At 39.7% G+C, this 19,565-nt stretch overlaps 1 protein-coding gene across 3 annotated transcripts in view; it reads right to left on the bottom strand.

Moving 5' to 3' along the window:
• Positions 1–14,191, bottom strand: part of ENPP3 (ectonucleotide pyrophosphatase/phosphodiesterase 3) — a 42,801-nt gene extending 28,610 nt beyond the window's left edge. For all 3 annotated transcript variants that reach the window (XM_055713729.1, XM_055713728.1, XM_055713730.1), the window contains exons 1-6: positions 13,982–14,191; positions 10,501–10,579; positions 7,197–7,319; positions 6,063–6,188; positions 4,588–4,648; positions 2,191–2,288 (exon numbers count right to left, since the gene is read on the bottom strand). In XM_055713729.1, the coding sequence (XP_055569704.1) occupies positions 2,191–2,288; positions 4,588–4,648; positions 6,063–6,188; positions 7,197–7,319; positions 10,501–10,579; positions 13,982–14,098 (604 nt within the window). In that variant the 5' untranslated portion in view covers positions 14,099–14,191. The remainder of the gene's footprint in view (positions 1–2,190; positions 2,289–4,587; positions 4,649–6,062; positions 6,189–7,196; positions 7,320–10,500; positions 10,580–13,981) is intronic.
• Between the last annotated feature and the right edge of the window lie 5,374 nt (positions 14,192–19,565).

Below are 19,565 nucleotides of genomic sequence, written 5' to 3' on the forward strand. Positions count from 1 at the left end.
TACTAACCATAAACACACTGACTACAATGAACGTGAACACATCTCACATGCAGTCACCTCCAAGAATGTATCTAAATGTAGGTGGCCTGCTCTGGAGTGAATCCCACCCCAGGTGTCCTACCTTTATCTCTAAACACTGTACCACTTTTCAGCAATCCAAGGCACTTACCATGCCCAAACACCTGTAACATCTAAATCCAGTGTAATATCCAACTTACTCAACCACAAAACCAAGGTGTGAAGACTGGAAGATGTCTTAATGCCATTTTTAATCTAACTTGCGTGGAAAAACAGTTCTGTATTAAGCTGAGTCAGATGACTACGCTCAAACACACTTTATACTTTGATGTACAGCATTTCAGTCAAAGAACAGAAACTGATTTTAACTAAGGAAGCTCAACTACACAATGAAAGGCCAAAATTTTGTTCAACAAAACTGTTCTGGTGTAGTATAGAAAAAAAGGCTTAAAGAGTGTTTAAAGACGGGCTGGAAAATGGACAAATAAATGAGAAAATCAACATAATTTTTGATGGATTTCTCTTACAGGGTAAAGGAGCTGCATTCATAATGTACATATTCTAGAACAACTAGCTTGATTAGCTCTACTGAAAATCCTAGGTTAATGGACTTAATAGAGAGAAAATATTTTATGCTACAAATCAATGTCACTTTTTTTTTCTTTTGCAAACAGAGGAATTTCCCTTTCCTTTCCACTATCAATTTCTGAGAATAATTAGCATGAATATGTATAATCAACTGTTAAAATTGACTACAAATATAAGTAATGCTGAATTACACTTCTTTGTGTTTGAAAGGATTTCCTGGATAAATAAACATAGCATGATTTTCATGCCTTTTGTCAATTTGGCACTTCCTTTTAAGTTGTTTCAAAAGACTGGAACTTAACACTGACTTCTGTGAACATGATTTCTTCACTGACTCAAGTTTCTTCCAAAGTCAGAATGACATCAAAGAATAAAATCTTTGCGCAAGAAGTCAGGTTTGCACACTGCTTCAAGTTCAGGCTTATGGACACTCTCATTATCCACAAACAAGATTGTTAGTTATTCAGTAAAATGTAGTACTTCGTAACAATCATGTGAAGTTTTCAAATGAGCACAATAGAAACACGATATGATATATTCAGAACAAATACAAACACTGTCAATTTAGACTATTACTGCTGAGAAGAAAAAAATAAATATGCAGACATTTTGTCCAGGTACAAAGTATCTTGAGAGCTGAGCTCTAAAGTATTCAGGATATTTTAACAGTGTGCAATAATTGGTCTCACTTTTTAGAGTCCTTTACAATACAAGCTAAAGATCTTCAACTTACTGTTTCTCCCAAGATTCAGAAATACTTAGAAACAGTTACTTGTACCTTACTGCAATCATAACAATATATTAAATTCCACCAATATGTAAATTACATTGCATTGAAGTCTAATATAATAATATTCACAGATAAAACTGTAGCTTCTCTTTAATATCTTATTAATATGTATTATTTGATATCTAATATAGATATTAGGAAGAAATTATTTACTGTGAGGGTGGTGAGACACTGGAACAGGTTGCCCAGAGAAACTGTGGATGCCCCATCCCTGGCAGTGTTCCAGGCCAGGCTGGATGGGGCTTCGAGCAACCTGGTCTAGTGGAAGGTGTCCCTGCCCATGGCAGAGGGGTTGGAACTAGATGATCCCTTCCAACCCAAACCATTCTGTGATTCTATGACTCTATGTTCTTAAAATATTTGACTTTGACAAAGTGCATCTTTGAGGAAAATTTCCCAATAACCCAATGTATTTTTTCTTTGTATTATACTTTAATGATGATCTCCTTATCACCTAGAATTTTTCAATGGAGTACAGAGAATGCAGGAAATCCTTCTCTGGAAGTTTTTTCCAGTCTTAAATTGTATTTGAATGCATATTTCAAACTATTTATTTAATGAAAAGCTGATGACCAGTATTAGAGGTCTTTTTTAAAAAAGTCATGTTTGCTGTGCACTTAAATACAAGAATTAATGTCAACATATAATAATGAAAATACACAACTGATGAGGGAGACATGATTTGTGATTTTTCTTATTGCTGAGCAACACATATGCATGAACACACAAAAGGGACTGGAGAGGTTGCATGCAGACTTTTAAAGAAAATAGTCAAAGCACTCTTGGTAACTTACTGAGTTTTTGAATATTTGGCAGCAAAGAGCTCCAGGTTTGCAAGTATTCTGCTCTAAACCCATCCATTGAAAAAAGGATAAGTGGTGGCAGATCAAACCTACAAGAAAATATGAGTTTGTCATTGTAAAGGAGTTTAGACAGTTGGTGACTTGTTAAGATATTTAACAATATAAATTCTATTTTTAAAAGCAGGATCCAGACATTTAATGTACTTCCCAGAATTAATATCACAGTGTGAGATAAACAAATAGTTCAATTTTGAGAGCAAATACACAATACTCCTGGAAAAAAAAATACTGGAGGAATAGAATACAAGCTAGTCAGTATATCCAGAACCTACAAAAGAAATTGGATTTGTTAATCTTTTAATAAAAATACAAACAAATACAAATGCTGCTGACTAGTATCCAAATACAGACCCAGAGTTCAGGGCAGCCAAAGTGCCTCTGTACATAGCGATGGGTTGAATTCTGTCTCTTATTCCTTAGTTCATCTTAAAAAGTCTTTCAGGGCAGCTGCACAATGACTGTAAAAGTACAGCAGTCACCCAGCAAGCAGTTAGGGCCAATTAGCCTCAGCTGAGAAACAATCTATTTGCAATGCCAGGTTTCGGCTAATCCCTTACTTTACCACATTTCCTCTGTGAAGACATCACTAAGCAGTCCATGTTCTTTGCAGATTATACCTCTCATGTCACCCAGCTCTCATTGAGCTGGAGAACACTTCTTTTCCTCAAGGACCCTGACAAACTGAACTCAAAGCTACGAAAAGAATGCAGCAACTGCTAGTTTGCTTACGGTAAGACTTCATGTATATAAGGATAAAAGCTTCAGATCTGACTTCATATAGTAGATATGATAAAATAGGCACAAGCTGCAGCTGATCTCTAGAACAGTATTTAAATTCTTGTTATAAAAATTATAACTAGGAGGTGCCAGCTGTGCAAATAAACTTCAAAGTTATTAAACATACTTTCTCTTAAGCAACCTAAAAGGACTCTTAAAGAAAAATGCATCAGCAGTTATGAAGTGCTGGTGCTATAGCACCTTTTTTTCATAACACCAAGTGACAAATTCAGTGGGATCAAGTAACGTGATTTTTCAAATTCAGTCTTTTAGTTAACCATCGTTATATATTTCATAATCTCCTCAGAAACATACAAAGAAACATAAAAATGGTAAACCTAAAATTAAATTTTAAATGTAGTTTGAAGTAGGTTTCGCTACATGTAGTACCAAAAAAAACCCCCCATCTGTTTGTAATTTATAGGAATTATAAGCCTGGAAAATACTGGGGGAGAAAATGGTTGATAAAATGCAATTACTAATAACTGACTCCATTTTTTCAAGTAATACTTCAAGTGTTAACTATGAAAAAAGAAGTTATATATTCACATCAGACAATAATCACCATCCCAGTTTGTTTCTTTCACAGTGGTCTTTCCGAAACATGGAAGTACACTGGCATTAATGTTTGTATAAAAACAGTTTGTATAAAACAACTTCCTGATTTGAATCTGAAATCAAATGGAGCTTTATATAGCAATTATGTTTACAGTCCTTAAAGAAGGTCTCCTCCACTAATTTCCAAGTTGTAGCCTATGAAACTGTGTTAACTCAGCAAGTTATTTGTTAACTTAAAAAGTGTATTTCTATAGCTATGTTGAGAGGCTTATGCAGGAACCCATGAAGAGGCCACAATACTACAGCTACTATTGTTATAATGAAACTAAATTTGCAGTAAAATAGATAGAATAATGGATAACATCACAAATACCATAACTGAACCAGAAAATAATTTTTTTTTTTGAGAACAACTTTTAAACTATGTTTCTGCAATACTGCACAAATAGCAAAATATCTATAGGTAGATGTCAGAATTACCATGTTACAGTGTTTGTAGACATACGGCTAATTTCATAGCTTCCTTCTTCCACACCTTTCTTTTGGCAGATAATTCAAGTAAAAAAAACCCAACCTGTTAGTTAGATAAAGGACTGCAATCACAGATTCTAACAGTTATTAAAGTTTGCATAAGGTGATTTATCCGAATTGTCACAGATACAATATAGTAACATAAAATGGACTATGAACATTTTGTGATACATGAACCTTGAGATCACTCCCACAATTTTTCCAGGTCTTTGCAGGCCGACTTTCAGTCTGGATTTGTACTCTAAACAGTAAGTGATAAATTAATGTGCAACGAAATGAAAAAGGTTTTAGAAACAAAAAACATTGCTAGCCACAAACTGCTACTATAGAATATTCCTCAGGGCAGGAACCTTATTCTCAGTAAATATAAACACCTCATGAAGACCTGCTTAAAGCCACTGGAGTATTTCTGACCATCACAATGATTTTATTTGCTAAGAAGACAAAATTATTTTATCCTACCCAGCTGGACACTGAGGAGTTTCAAGTGATATACATGGTTCTTCTGCCCAAGGTATTTCATCTAAAAGAACAAAAGAAAATACTGAGTCAGCATTAAAAAAACCCAAACAAACAACAAAGTTTTCTAGTTGATCTTTTTAGAGTTGTTCTTGGTACATTTTCTGCTTCAATACAGAATTATAGAAACACAGGGCTAAAGATCCCTTTAGAAATCATTTAGTGTAACCTATTAGTTAATCAAACCTGGAAATGGCTAATGCTTACAATATTAAGTTAAAAATAAAGCACATATACCAGACAGACAAGCAAACAAATGAAAGAAGGAATCACTATGAAACCTTAGCCTAATTTTTAGCTGGTTTTAAATGGAAAACATTTAAACTGTATTCTGTCCACACTGGATTACTGCCTTCTTTATTTGCAGATACCACTTATGCATGTAAAGATGATTGCCAGCGCTCTTTTTAGCCTTTTTTTTTTTTTTTTCTGTAAAGAGCCCAAACTCCTTCAATCTTTCCTTGTTGACCATGGCTTTCAAATTTCAAGTAATTCTTTCTGTTCTCCTTTGAATATTCTCCATCTGCTTCACAGCTATACTCATTTATGTTGTTTGCCCATCTCTTTGGAAGAAACAAAGGAGGTCAATAAGAGAAGAAAGAAGAAAAACATCTGAAAAGGAAAAAATACAAAGAGAAGCAGTGGCTGTTGAAGTTCTTAGCTCACACAGAAAGCTTCTCTCCCAGGAAGCAGCCAAAGGCAGGGATGTACAGTGACCTAGACTACAGGTAAATTCAATCAGCTTAGCACCTAATCAAACTCGAATGCTTTTTAATTTGCATTTAGGTGACAAACACAATTTTGCAGGAGCTGCCTTAAATTTCTGCCACCTCACCAGATAAAGGAATTCTGATAACAGAGACCATGTTTTATGCCACTGGTATGCTCCTCGTGTGTCATTCCTGTAATCTGATTTTACTAGTGCTAGTCTTTGAGTGTTTAGCCAGAGTCTGTATGAAACACAAAGATATTCACACATACATAAGATATAAGAAACACCGTCTGAAAATTAATTTCTAATAAAAAGGATGGGATATTTTAAATTAGGAATGATTACTACGATATGTACTTTGGATCCCATGAACTTTGAAGCAGAAAACATGTCTCCATCTATTAAAAAAAAAAAAAAAGGAAAAAAGGAAACAATCCAAAAGCCCCACATTTAGTATACTGCTGCAATATTCAAACTTTCTGTGTTTCTTAGGAATGACACATTCACATTGTTCTCCAGAAACTATTTTTTCCCAGTCAAAAGTACCAAAAAGCTTCACCTTAAAATATCTTCATTCTCAAAAATGTCACTGTAAAACTCTAATCTTGAGAAACAAATGCATCTACCTTTATATTTGCCATGTTTACACATCTATTTATTTCACAGGAAAGTTTATATATATAAATCTTTTTGTCTTTTGATTTACCTTTGCAAACACTGTTGTAGTTTACACAGCAGTCTTTTTTCTGCAAGCAATCATCCGAACAAGAACAGTAACTTCCAGGTATCCGTGTCTCACCACAACGGAAATTAGTGCACCTCCAAGACTGGGCTGAAAATTGGAAGGAAAGGGTTATGATTTGGCTCATAGAACCTCATGTAAACTCCTTTGTGTGGAAATCTCCCAAACAAGTAAAGAAAAAAAAAAAAACCCAAACAAAAAACCAAAACAAAACCCAAGAGTTTTTGTTGAACTATAATTTTATATGTCCTGCTTGAGTTGCTTTAGCAGTTTTGTCTGAAAGGAAAGCTCAAGATTTTCTTTAACACATGAAGTCTATTTCTGTGGCCATGGAATGGTAATGCAGAGTCATAGAATAACTTTACTCCCCTTCAATCTTCAATGCCTTCCACCTTTCCAGGAAGATTAAAAAAAAAAAAAAAAAATCAAACCATCAAACCCATATTTTTCCTAAAGAAGAGAAAGAGAAGGAAGCAGATCTTTTTCCTGCTCTTGCACGTGATTCCCAGCAGACAGCAAAAAAAGAGATGTAAGGGCTGAAGCAGGCAGAAAAAGCGATAAAGGTGAAGAAACATCCAAGCAGCTGCTGGGAAAGCAGAGTAACTGGAGAGGTGTCTGGCCTTGATGCAGAGCCAGGCTGCTCCCCTGGAAGATGAGTGCACTACTCCAGCCCCGGGGCACCCACCAAGCACTGCATGAGGCTGGAGAGTGCACCTGACCAGGAAACACCCATTTGTTTTTGAGAGGGAAGAGGTGCTGGCACAGCAGCATTGTTTCAGGGCCCTGGTCAAAGGTAGCCTGTGATTTCTGCTCACGCTTATCCACAGCTTTATCTGGGCCAGGAAATATGTATGGCAAATGCTTTGGTTATCCATGAGGGAAAAATGTACAGGGATCTGATTTGAGAAATACATAGGAAGATTTTGTGTCCTGCCAGGTCACCACCACCACATCCTTCTCTCCCTGAGGGAATGTGACATAGCTTCCGTACGTCTGCATAAATACAAGAATGTATCCTTTTCGTATTAATATCACATGAAAAAAAACAAACTCAAAATAAAATGGAAACTAGAGAGCACTGCCAGTAGGGGAACATACTTGGCTCCACGCAGGTGTCTTCATAGTCCCAGCAGCAGTCCCCACGCTCCTTGCAGCCGCTGTCACACTGGCAGCCAGGTACCTCTCTCCTGTGTGGCTCATTGCACTTGTGCCTGCAGCTGACTGTAAGGAGAAGGCAATGATTCTGCGTGGTTGGATAGCTCTGTCCCAGAGAGGTCAACTAAATGGATCACAGACAAGGCTGCAGCAAGAAATGTGCTGAAACATTTCCCAAATCTGTTTCCTAAGTCATTTTCCAATGCCCACTAGCACACGGGTCAGCAAGGTGAAATGAAAGCTGTAGGAAGTCCTCTGGACATTGAAGGTCCTGGTGGCTGTTTGGGCCACACTTGCCCAGAGCCTGTGGCAGGGCTGTTCCTGTAGCAGGTCTCCCTAGGACCAGTGGCACAGGAGACAATGCCTAGGTGTCTCCCCCTCCAAGCATGAGGAGCAGGAAGCTGGCATGTCCCCTGCTCATTTCTGGGTCCAGGATGCAAGAGGAAGAATACCTCCCACTTTGGATGCTCCCTAATATACATGGCAGGGAGCTGTGTGGGATGGGGGTTCCCTCAGGGCTGGGCACCCAGAGCCATGGGGGCTCCCCAGGGGTGGCTGGGCATAGCCTGGGAGCCAGGGCACATCCCACCGCAGTGGGGCAGCCAGCTGGGGGGACCAGGGCAGCCCACCCCAGGCACTGGGCACTACCCTGGGGACAGGGACAGGCCAAGGCCAGACTGTTGGCCTGTGGGTGGGCCTGGCTTAGTGGGACCCATGGCCATGCAGGGCATGGCTGTGCGGACCTGGAGACCCGCCCTGCTGCAGCATTTCTGGGGCAGGGACTGGTGGCCCCAGGGGGCTGAAACAGGGTCCTGGGCCATGGGGCAGCCCTGGGGGGTTGGGCAAGGCCCATAATATGCCTTACTAGTCCACTTCGGATTCTGACCATATCTCTCCCTCTTAATCATTACAAGGTCCATTAGAAATCTGCAGGTTTGGTTGTTTTGATCAAAAGAAAGAAAAGGCTCCAAATGAGGGGCCTTGTGCTGGAAATGGAGACGTGTTTCCTCACCACAGTTCTGACACATTCATGCAAGGCAAAGGGAGAGCTCTGGCTCTCCTGAGGACAGCTGAGGACACCTTAGGAAAATGCCAAATCTCCAAAGATCACGCACAGCTCCACACCAGCCTCCACCAGGATGAGCCTTGTGTCTGCATTCTCTGTACTGCAGAAATACTGTTTGAACCACCCTGAGCACCTACATTTCCGGTTTTCTTGTCCACTCACACCATTAGACAAGGATAGGTATAACTACTCGTGTTTGCTGGTGCAATTTATTATAGTTGCCAAAAGGTTCATGCTTTTGTAGGCTGTACTGGCTACAAAATTTGGGCTTTAATATCCACTGTGTAGAAACCATGTAGAGCTAAAATTAGTTTTTTCAAGAAAGCCAGTTTGTTTCACAGGTAGAAAGTTCTCATGTTGAACTTTGTGCTCTTAAGTGCTTACAGCAACTATTGTTCAATGCAAGAAAGTTTTGCAAATAATTAGAATAACAAACAATATACGTAATGAGCATAAATGGATCTGTCAAAAGTAGAGATGAAGAGAACTAATTGAGGGCTACAGGTTTTATGACTGGAGTCTGTTCTGTCAAGAAAGAGCTACAATTTTTCAGAAATGTACCTAAACATAGGCAAAGAGCTTTTCTGTGCTTCTGTGGCTGAAGTTTAGAGTATTTAATTAAATTTTTCCTCTATCCATTGGCGTTTGAACAACTCAGAGTTGTTAAGATGGTCTACCTGATATTAAATGATACAGAATGGTGAGTTTAAGTCAGAAAAAATATAAAAATATTAACCTTTTCCTCTGACTGTATTGGAACTGTTCACACCCTTCATAATTTGCAACCCATACTTTTAATTTCTTTACAATATTTATATAACTGTGCAAGGTCAGGAATTTAGTATTACATTAACTTTTATTTGGAGTAGTTAGTACCACTACAGGAGCTATAAGGAAATTCACATTGAGTATATAAACAGAATCAATTGTACTATATGCCAGGCCCTCCTGACTCCTATCCAGGCCCCTTCTCCTGAGACCACAAGCCTCCAGCACCTGTCTTGACCGCAACTCCTTTTGCTCCTGAACACCACCACTCTTTCCCACTGCCCTCGCAGCAAATGCAACTGCACAAAGGTGCACGCTGCTAAGGGCTGACGCTTCACTTCCCACTCTGCAGTGTATGTTTGGCTAATTCATCTTTCCCAAGTAGGTCTGGTTATGAAAGCAGCAAATAATGTTAGTCAGTCCCTATTTAGGGTTGCTCTGCAGCGGCACCAAAATGCTAACACACTGATTTGTTTCCATCTTTCACTTACTACAACTATGACCAAGTTCCTCAGGTAAATGTCAGTGAAGACTCGAAGTTGTGGGTATCTACATATTTTACACAGGAAGTCGTAATAAAACATATGTAATCAAAAATCAACTACAATTCTATCTCACTTTATTTGCTAGGCCCATAGTATTGAAAAATCTCAGGAACTAAGACTTGATGAATAAGTAGGTGAATAAGTTCAATGTGTTGATATATGTGTTGATTAGGAATAAGAAAGAGACTGTTTCCTTGAACTTCTCCACTATGACATTACTATTGTTTTGCTTCTAAAGGGAGTGTTTTATTTAATTCATCATGTCGTGTGTTTGTTCTCATTTGACTTGACTCCCTAACATCAAAATGCTACTTTGTTTCTCTAACTAAAAAATAACATTCCACCAAATCAAACCGTTATCCCCTTTATATCATAGCTTTATTGAACTGAAGTTTTCAGAGAAAATTCATAATCAGTTTTAACAGTAGCCACCGGAACTATGCCAAATGTACCCACAGCATGAGTCCCGAAGCTAGCCCGATGGTATTTCTTCTACAAAACATACTGGTTAAATAATTGCAGGATATTATATGTAATAAGATAACTCCTATCTCAAATTTTCCTAAAAGTTTCCTAAAAAAAAAAAAAAAAACACACCAAAACAAAACAAGATTTCCATACCTGTTGTGGACTAAGTTTGACACTTCTAGAAGGAGACGCAAGGCATTCAGTACTTTAGGACAGGTTTTTCCAAGTATACATTGTGAGTGTACAGTTTCTATCCAATCCAACTTCAAGAATGCAAGAAATTTATTTTCAAGGCTGGTAAGTTTTCACAGAGCATTTACATGCTCTGTGAAATAGCTGCTGAAGACGTTTACCAGATCTAGCTTCGGTGATAATTATGCTGAAAGTATCATAAACATACCTTGCTCCTGGTCTCCACGGTTCAGTCCTAGTCCTAAACCTAGTCCCAGGGACACAACCACCAAAGCACACAGCAGAACCTGTCACATAGACACAGGAAAATTAAAGTTCACAACTGTGATAAACTATTATGTCTATTGGAAATTAACTGTGTGATTATCATTTCTATGAACGTATGATTTCTTATGAACTAATAATTTCTCTGAACTTGTTCATCAAAAAATTGGAGACATTCTGTGCCTGAAGATAGAGGAGGCACAAGAATGATAATCTTGTGAACTCCTTACAAGCCAACACCTCAATATTGCACTTTTAACCTGTGGCCAGTCCCGTGTTGTAATCAGGGAAGTCTTTGCTCGGGAAAACACAGTAGGAAGCAGTCAATATTTACCTGTTTTGCAAATTCTTTATCTGTGTAAAGAGATGGTAATTCATTTTACTTAGCTTTCCCTGAAATGCTCACAGGGATTTCTTAAGAGACTCAGCTGGACTGAGGCTGCAAGTGTCACATTTCCATCCACATGCCAGTTTCTCATAAGTCACCCCATTAGCAACGTTAAAGGAAACTGGAAAGAGACAAATAACCCAAGGAAACCTCGTAACAGAAAGTAACATAACCTTTGGGAGACTGGGGAAGAGCTGAGGAGGCCTCTATCAGCTTAACAGACACTCAAGATGAATGGCGATGTATGCTGGCTGAAAGGTGCAGTGAAAAGTGACAACCCTCTCAGAGTATTTCACAGTGTATGTACTTTTCACTAAGGCAACAACGGGACAGAAAATGCTTATCACAGAAAACCACCATAAACCACCCCAGTTTACTTCCCATTTTTCCCTCAGAGCCTTCGTCTCCTGCCATTTCCAGGAACCACCAGGCACTAGCAAATACTAAGATTCAAAATAAAGTAGAAATAAGAGAGGCTTACTCTCATGCTCAGTATTACTGTATTGGAGCCTCGTAACTGAGACTACAGCAATTACAAGGAGCTAAGAAAAACTGCATGTGTGAGTAGGATATAAACAAGTGTACATACACTGTCCTGTTACTTTTTGCCCGTCCTTGTTCACAAAAACACCCTATTCTCCTTGCTACCACCCAGCCTGTCTTGCAGGTGCTGGGCAGAAGTGTAGCAGAACGGGGGGGCCTGCTCAGTTCTGAGGTACGGGTGTACAGCTTAGCCATGGAGCAGCTCCACACTGGGACAGTCCGAGTGCACAGTATTCCTTCCCATAGGCCAGGAAGCCAGAAAGCATACGAGCCAGAAAGTCAGGAATGTGGCACACTCCCACCTAGCCCTCTAACAGGGACAACCAAGAGACCTAACTGTGGGCCTGGCGTTGCACATACCTCTTCCTCCGGACAGATACAGTCAGAGGGGCTCCTTCCAGACCCCCCACTTTCTCCTCCTGCTGCTATCCTCCTTGCGACTGTGCTCAAGAATTTCCTGTCTCCCCCTTGCTTCCCACCCTCTCCAGCTCTGTCACTGATTTTTCCCCAAGCAACACCAAACACCAGCAATGCCAAAGTTACTTCCTTCGCACCTTCTCTCTCTCAGTTTTACTTTCTTCCAGCTGCTCATTCCCTGATTTTTGTGCTGGAGAAATACCCCAAAAGTAGGAATGGAAATGGAACTGCTGAAAGAAGTGGGTAAGAGACAGATGGAATAAGTACGTAGGGAAAGATTGTCCAAAGTGGCAGAAATGCTGAAGACCCCTGAAGAAAGACCCCAGATGTGATGGCAGCAGTTTAATCCTATGTCCAGTCAGCAAGGACAGAATCAGGAGGTGCATTTGGACTAGAACAGTGGCCATTCTTTCTGGGCAGGGAGGATAACACTGCCATGGTGACCTAACAGGTCTTGTCACTGAGTACAGATAAGCCAAATCACCATGGCATGCACTCTTCACCTGGAAGTTCACTATGGCTTTACCCTTCATTTTCATTAAAATTCACATTTGTAAATTAAAATAAACAGAAAATACTAAATTGAAAGTACAGCTATTACAGCAGGAAACATTTCTACCACTGCAAGCAAAGAGGGAGATGAAGTAAAACCCAAAAACTTATAACAGGTATACAGATGAGATGCTGCCTTTATTATAGCATTTACAGAAAGACTCTGGAATTTGGGACATACATCCTTGAGGTGAAATAACATTGGTAGCACCTACTCAAATCCTAAGACTTTCCACAGCTAACTTCTATGTATCAATTCAGGACTATGGATACTTATTCATTAAAAAATTCTTCTCTAGAGGATTTACTAGACAGTGTGATTACTATTTGTACTTGTACATAATTCTCTGCCTAAGCTTTCAGGAAAAAAGTTGCCAAGGAAGTACTTCATGCATATTGTTTATCAAAAATGGTGTAAAATACTAAGTTTACACCTACAATGTTTAGATTTTGTTTTTTCATATAGACAGAAAGAATTAATATGTTTTAGGATACTTATGTTTCTCACTTTATTCTTCAAAGTGCCTCTTGAAACTACAATTTACTTTCCTTCCTAGTTAGGCCTTTTTCCCACATTGTTTCTCATGATTAATTTATTTTTACTGAAGACTTAAGGAAAAATGTCTGTTAATTTATCTTCTCTTGTTCTCAGCTTCCAGCATTTCCCTCATATTTTATGAATCCTTGCACAATGCAGCATTAAATAGGAAGTTCTACTATGTGAAATTGTTCTGATGACCTAAAGCTGAAGAGTGTCATAATCTAACTCGCTTTTTCATAGGGCTGTTCTGAAAATTAAGTTTTGAGTCTTTCTAAAACCAGTACCTGTCATTTTCTTTAAATTCCAAATTACAGATGCAGTATCTCATGCAAACATATACACATACATATATTATATGTAATTTGTTTCTTTCGTAGTCACAAACAGAAGCCTAAAACTGTGTTATTTGCTACAACAAAAGATTTAAAAAACATAACAAAACCCCTACACATTATTATTTACAGGGACTCTTAAAGCCCTGGGGAAGAAGGAAAGAGTTAACCATGATTATTTGACTTGTGGACTGACAATACTGTACGAAATGGTTCATTAGTCTTTTCCCATGCCTTGCTTCCCAAACGTTCTTCACCAACACCTTTCCTACATGTCTGTTTTGTTAATGATTAATCCAAAGATAAATAGTAATCAAAAAGGAATCATGGCTGCTTTGGCCACAAGTACATCAATTTAAAACAAATGTATAAAATAAAAGATTGAAGCAATGTCTTTGCTGTGCAAAAGAACTGTCAGGTTGTTATAGTAAAACAAAAAGCAGTTAACTGCCAGAAACAAACATATTTGCTTGATAAGTACCAGAAGAACTTTAGAAAACTGCCAGTGAGGGTAGTACATTCATGCAGTAAAACTCTGAGCACCAATTACTAAGCTACCATGAATGATCATATTAATACAATGAAACTTCTAAAAGTCTTGCAGATTTGAGAATTGTTAAACTAGCAGCCCTGAAGAACAGCATCTACTTACAGCACAGGTAGCTTTGTATTTCAGCAGGGTTTTTTTCTTCACATACTCTGTTTGTTTTAAAGGCACTTCATTCAAACATCTGCTTTGATACTTAGTAATATCATCCTGAAGCTCCATTTTGCCAAGATCTGCCTCTCAGCTGCATGTACGCTGCGTTCCTCAGCCTCCCCTGCTGGGTTAGCTGTGACTAAGCTGCTGCTCCTGCTTCAAATATGTATGTACTTTGTTCATGCACTTTTTATGAGATCCTAGCTTTTGCATCAGTGATAGGTTTGCAGGAAGCCAAAGTAATCAGGAAAATTACTCAGAAAGGTCAAAGGCTAGAAAGCATTATCTGTGTAGAGAGAAACTTGTCATGTTTCAAGATAAGGACTGCATTAGTTAAACTCTTAACTGAGATTATGTAATACATTGCCACACAATAAAATGCAAAAATGACACAAATTCAGGTACTCAACTATTTGGTTAAAAGCTTGTCATCCAAAGTATTTGTTATCTTCAAAGAAAGCGCTAAATATATTAAACAAAAACCAATATGAAAGTAGACAGTTTCTTAACTCCTGCTCTGTGTCATGTCTGTGTTTTTAGGTCCCTTCCCTTATTTAGCATCAGAGGATTCCTCCTGTTTATTTTCAATCCATATTTGTCACCTATTTCTTTCAGCTTGTTACATGTTTTTTTCACTAGTGATAGATGTACTCATTAAAAACAAATGGTATACAGCCAAATCAAATTCAATATTTTTTTTTTGTACGTAGAATTTAAATCTGTTTGTTTTTCAGTTTGGTGGTTAATTGAACAATTGTTATGAAAATGTACCTTCATAGCCTACTAGAGCTATGCAAGTGTAACTACTCAAATATTGACCTGATTCTAAAATTGAGTACCATGTGAGATGTAATTTATGATAAATAAAATAATAATATTTATAATTATTAAAAAAATCCAAACCATGCTACTATATGAGCTGGTATGAAGAAAATTAACTCCATTGCAGCCCAAACCATTACAATCTCTACCTTCTATTCTATAACATTGTGTCATGCTTAGGTCCTGTATTATTCAATACATCCACATCAATAACCCCCCTGTCCACCCTCCCCGCACTCCACCCACCCTTGCTATATAGAGAAATATAATTGCCTTGGTCTATTTACCTCTGTAAAATGTCCAAAAAATGTCCACTGAATTCACCAGGGTTCCATCTGTTATGGTGGTTCCTCAGGACAGGAGAGGCAGTATTTGGTGTGGAGTTACTGGCTGCCAAAACCTGTTCAGATCGGGTCACCCTCACAGGGCTTCTTGTGAGCCTTGTCTTCTGTTCAGGAAGCTTCTGTTGTATCGTTTACTATAATGCACAACTCGACTTGTTACAACATTTTAAGGTTATATCCGTTACAAATTCCATGCCTGGTCCCTTTGAACCAGGCTATAAGGTTTAATAGTACAATGAACGATTCACCCTGCCCATAAGTATAGACTTATCCACGGGCTCCAGTCCCTACCCTTGGCTGGAAAGCTAACCAGCCAAGACCTGGGGCCACAGGCTAAATATAAGCCTGCAGTGTACCCAGGTGGCCAAGAAGGCCAACAGCATCCTGACTTATATCTGAAATAGTGTGGCCAGCAGAACAAGAGAAGGTATTGTCCCCTGTACTCAGCACTGGTGAGGCCGCACCTCAAGTACTGGGTTCAGTTTTGGGCCCCTCACTGCAAGAGGGATGCAGAGGTGCTGGAGCGTGTCCAAAGAAGGGCAATGAAGCTGATGAAGGGTCTAGAGCACAAGTCTTCTGAGAAGCATCTGAGGAAACTGGGGCTCTTTAGCCTCAAGAGGAGGAGGCTCGGGGTAGATCAGGGCTCCTCAAACTGTTTAACCAGGGGGCCGGCGCGCGGATGCAGTGGCAGGCAGCCATCTGTGGCTGCTTGGTTTCCCCCCCCCCAACCCCCGGAGGGGGTGGGGGGGTGGGGGGGTCTGTAAATACCGGGGGCCAGATTGAGAACCCTGGGGGGCCGTATCCAGCCCGTGGGCCGTAGTTTGAGGACCCCTGGTGTAGAGGAACGAAGGCAGTGGGTTGATCAGCATTGATAACATGCAGCTGTGGCCTTGCCTCAGAGGCAGTGGGTTGATTGACATGGATGATGGGCAGCAGTAGCTCGTTCCTAGTAAGTGGTTAAATAGCCCTGAGGACTGGGGGAGGGGTGTTGGATGGAGGAGGAGCAGTGTGGTTTGACTTCTGGAGGAAGGTGATACAGTACAGATGGTAGAACCTGACCAATGATAAAGCTTTGTTGCAGCCTACTAGTTTGTGCTGCAACAATTGGTGCTACGTGTAAGGCTGACTGAGTTGGACTCTGACTGCAACAGCTCGGGGGAACCTTATCACTCTCTACAACTACCTGAAAGGAGGATGGAGCGAGGTGGGTGTTGGTCTCTTCTGCTAAGTAACAACTGATAGCTGGGGGAGGTTTACATTAGATTTTAGGAAAACTTTCTTCATCAAAAGGGCTGTCAAGCCTTGGAACAGGCTGTCCAGGGGAGTGGTTGAGTCACTATCCCTGGAGGTATTTAAAAGATATATAGGTGTGGCACTTAGGGCTGTGGTTTAGTGGTGGACTTGGCAGTGCTAGGTTTCTGGTTGTACTCTATGATCTTAAAGCTTTTTTCTGGCCTAAATGATTCTGTGATTCAGGGGTGTACCTGCTTCACTGTGCACCTGTACACACTCACACATGCTCATGTGTAACTTAAAGGTCACAGTCCTTTTCAATTGGAGTGCAGACTGTAGTTACAGCATGCCTACTACAGCAGTACAGGAACAGCAGCAATGCCCTGGCCATATGCCAGCCTAGGCACATGGTCAGTGCTGGTATTGAAATGTTCCCTGGCACAGCAGAGTAAGATGGTAGGCACTAGCAAATAGCAGCCACTAACAATCACTAGAAGCAATTGCCATAGGAAGCACAGGAAGTAATCAGCTGGACCAGCTATAAATCCAGTCTAGTACATTCTGATCAAATCTGTCATCTCAAACTCCTCTGGCCCCACACTGGGTGCCAAAAACCACTCTTGTGGGTTAACCCTAGTAGGCAGCTGCTGCAGTGGGGTGCTGGGGAGAATCAGAAAGCTAAAAGTGAGAAAACTTGTGAGTTGAGATAAAGACAGTTTTATAGGCAGAGCAAAGGTGTTCATGCAAGCAAAACAAAATCAGGAATTCATCACCACTTTCCATCAGCAGGCAGGTGTTCAACCATTTGCAGGAAAGCAGGACTCCACCATACATAATGGTTACTTGGGAAGACAGACACTACCACTCTGACTGTCCCCCACTTTCTCCTTTTCCCCTGCCAAGATTTTACTGGTGAGCACAATGTCATATGGTGTGGGACATCTCTTTGGTCAGTTTGGGTCAGCTGTGTCCTCTCAACCTTTTGTGCACTCACAGCTTATTCTCAGAGAAAGCCTTGAGGCTGTGTAAGCTCTGCTCTTCGTGGGGTGGTGTGGAAGTTATCAACGCTGTTTTCAGAACAAATCCAAAATATATCACCATACAAGCTACTATGAAGACAGTTAACTCCATCTAAGCCAAAACAAATACATAAATTTATAGAAATAGCAAATATGACCTTTGGGAGAGTGAATCATCAGTGTAGGCACCCAGGATGAATTTCTGCTCTCATGGATATTAAAAAAAATAATTTAGCAAGTGGAACAGCATGTGAACTCATATATTTGATTTTGATAATTTTACCTAATCATTGCTATAATTTCACAAACATTACTGCCCACATGATGAATTCCTGTGAAATTTCTCACTGATGAAATAAGAATATTAAACTTCATGAACACTGACCAAGAACCCAGACCTTTCTGTTTAAAGATCTGTTTAAAGATTTAACATGTTTTAAATACTTTTCATCCCTACCAAAAGACAGCTCACATTAAAAAAAAAAAAAAAAAAAAAAAAGCAATCCATATGATCAGTCCTTAAGGGTAAAGAAAACAACAGGGAAGAAGGAAATAATTACAAATTATCCTTTCTGTTCTCAGTTACTGAATTGTAAATATAAGTGATCACTTTGCATACAGTCTGACACTGTACAAACGCAGGGCTAAGGTACAGACAAAGCCATTCCCCTATACTCAAATTGCAGTCCTCAGTTAACCTGGAACTTCCAGAAATGGAAAGACATTTTTGAAGAACATGGGCAAGACGGACATCTCTGACATAATGTTAACAAGCACCTTGGGAAAACTGGGAGAGAACATTTCTGCATAGCAGTGTATTATAGCAGCTGAAAGTCCTCTAAGGCCAACAAGAACTAGACAGGCCTTACATATCACCTGTTAAAAGACACCTTTATACTCATTTACCATCTATCTTCTAAAATGAATGGCACTCATTTAGGGAAAAAAATCCCAAAGCTTAACCATTTTTCTCAGAAATGTTTATCATCCCTAAACAAATGGTCATTTTGATGAAGGTTTTTTCCAGAGTAACATGATGTTTACAGTTATTTTGAAAAATGCATTTCCTTTTCTGTCTCTAGATGAAGAGGCATTTCTTTATCTAGAAATTTTCTGGAATAAATTTTCATTTCTTTCTCATGCAAATGCTGCTTTTCTTCCTTGTTTGTCTTGCAATTTTGTGTTACTTAATACACGGAGTCTGACATGGCTTCGTGCCTTGGCAGAGACACCTGGGTTCAGTCCTTGTGTGTAAGATCTGTATTGTTCCTCCTCTTGGACACTTGGTTCCCTTAGGGAAAGCAGGGTGACCATGACTTAGGCCTGGCCTGCTCTGGCACCCCTGGCCCTCAGCTCCACACCAGTGACCAGATTCACTGCCCAAGGTATGATCATAGGTTGTTCACTTTGCGTAGATGAGGGGTTAATTTAGGAGATAAATCACCGTTGGGACGTCTTAGGGAGTTCAAGGCTATCACATGGTCCAGTTTTAAAACTCAAAACTGGGCATAGTATTTGGGCCAAGCTGTCAACCAGGACTCAAGTTACGGTTAGACCAACTCTGTCTAATAAAGGTAACCAGTTATATTTGGCCTGGCATGGTAAGTACAGTTTTGAATGAATGTTGGTTAATGACCTAAAAACAATATAAAGTTGTATTAGGCATGGAGCTGTGGACAGATTGTGGTTTGGTACGTACTGAGGCTGGATCAAGATCTGGAGCCCAAGGCACAGTTAGGAATGGCTCTTAGCCTGTGAGTGTGACAGAGCAGTAAGGCAGGAAAAAGAAAGAATAGTAGACTGGACCTGAAAATAAGGATAAAACATAATGATGACTAAAACAACCTCTTTCAGGCTCATTTTCCAGTCCCATTATGGGTCACTATGGTAATGGATTAGGAGCTTGGCATAGAATTAGAGTAGATACCTATCCTGAGCATTGCCATTTTGATAAAATATGAGGTGGTCCACCCAGGGTGGGCAAATACTGACACTACATGTTGACGGGACATCCAAGGGCATGTTCGATCATACTGCAACACACTTTAAATAAGCACATAGGGAGGAGTATAATGAACATTTCTTACAGAATAAATAGCTTTGCACTAAGACTGACGG

Source organism: Falco cherrug, chromosome 6, assembly GCF_023634085.1.
Source record: "Falco cherrug isolate bFalChe1 chromosome 6, bFalChe1.pri, whole genome shotgun sequence".
Lineage (NCBI taxonomy): Eukaryota > Metazoa > Chordata > Aves > Falconiformes > Falconidae > Falco > Falco cherrug.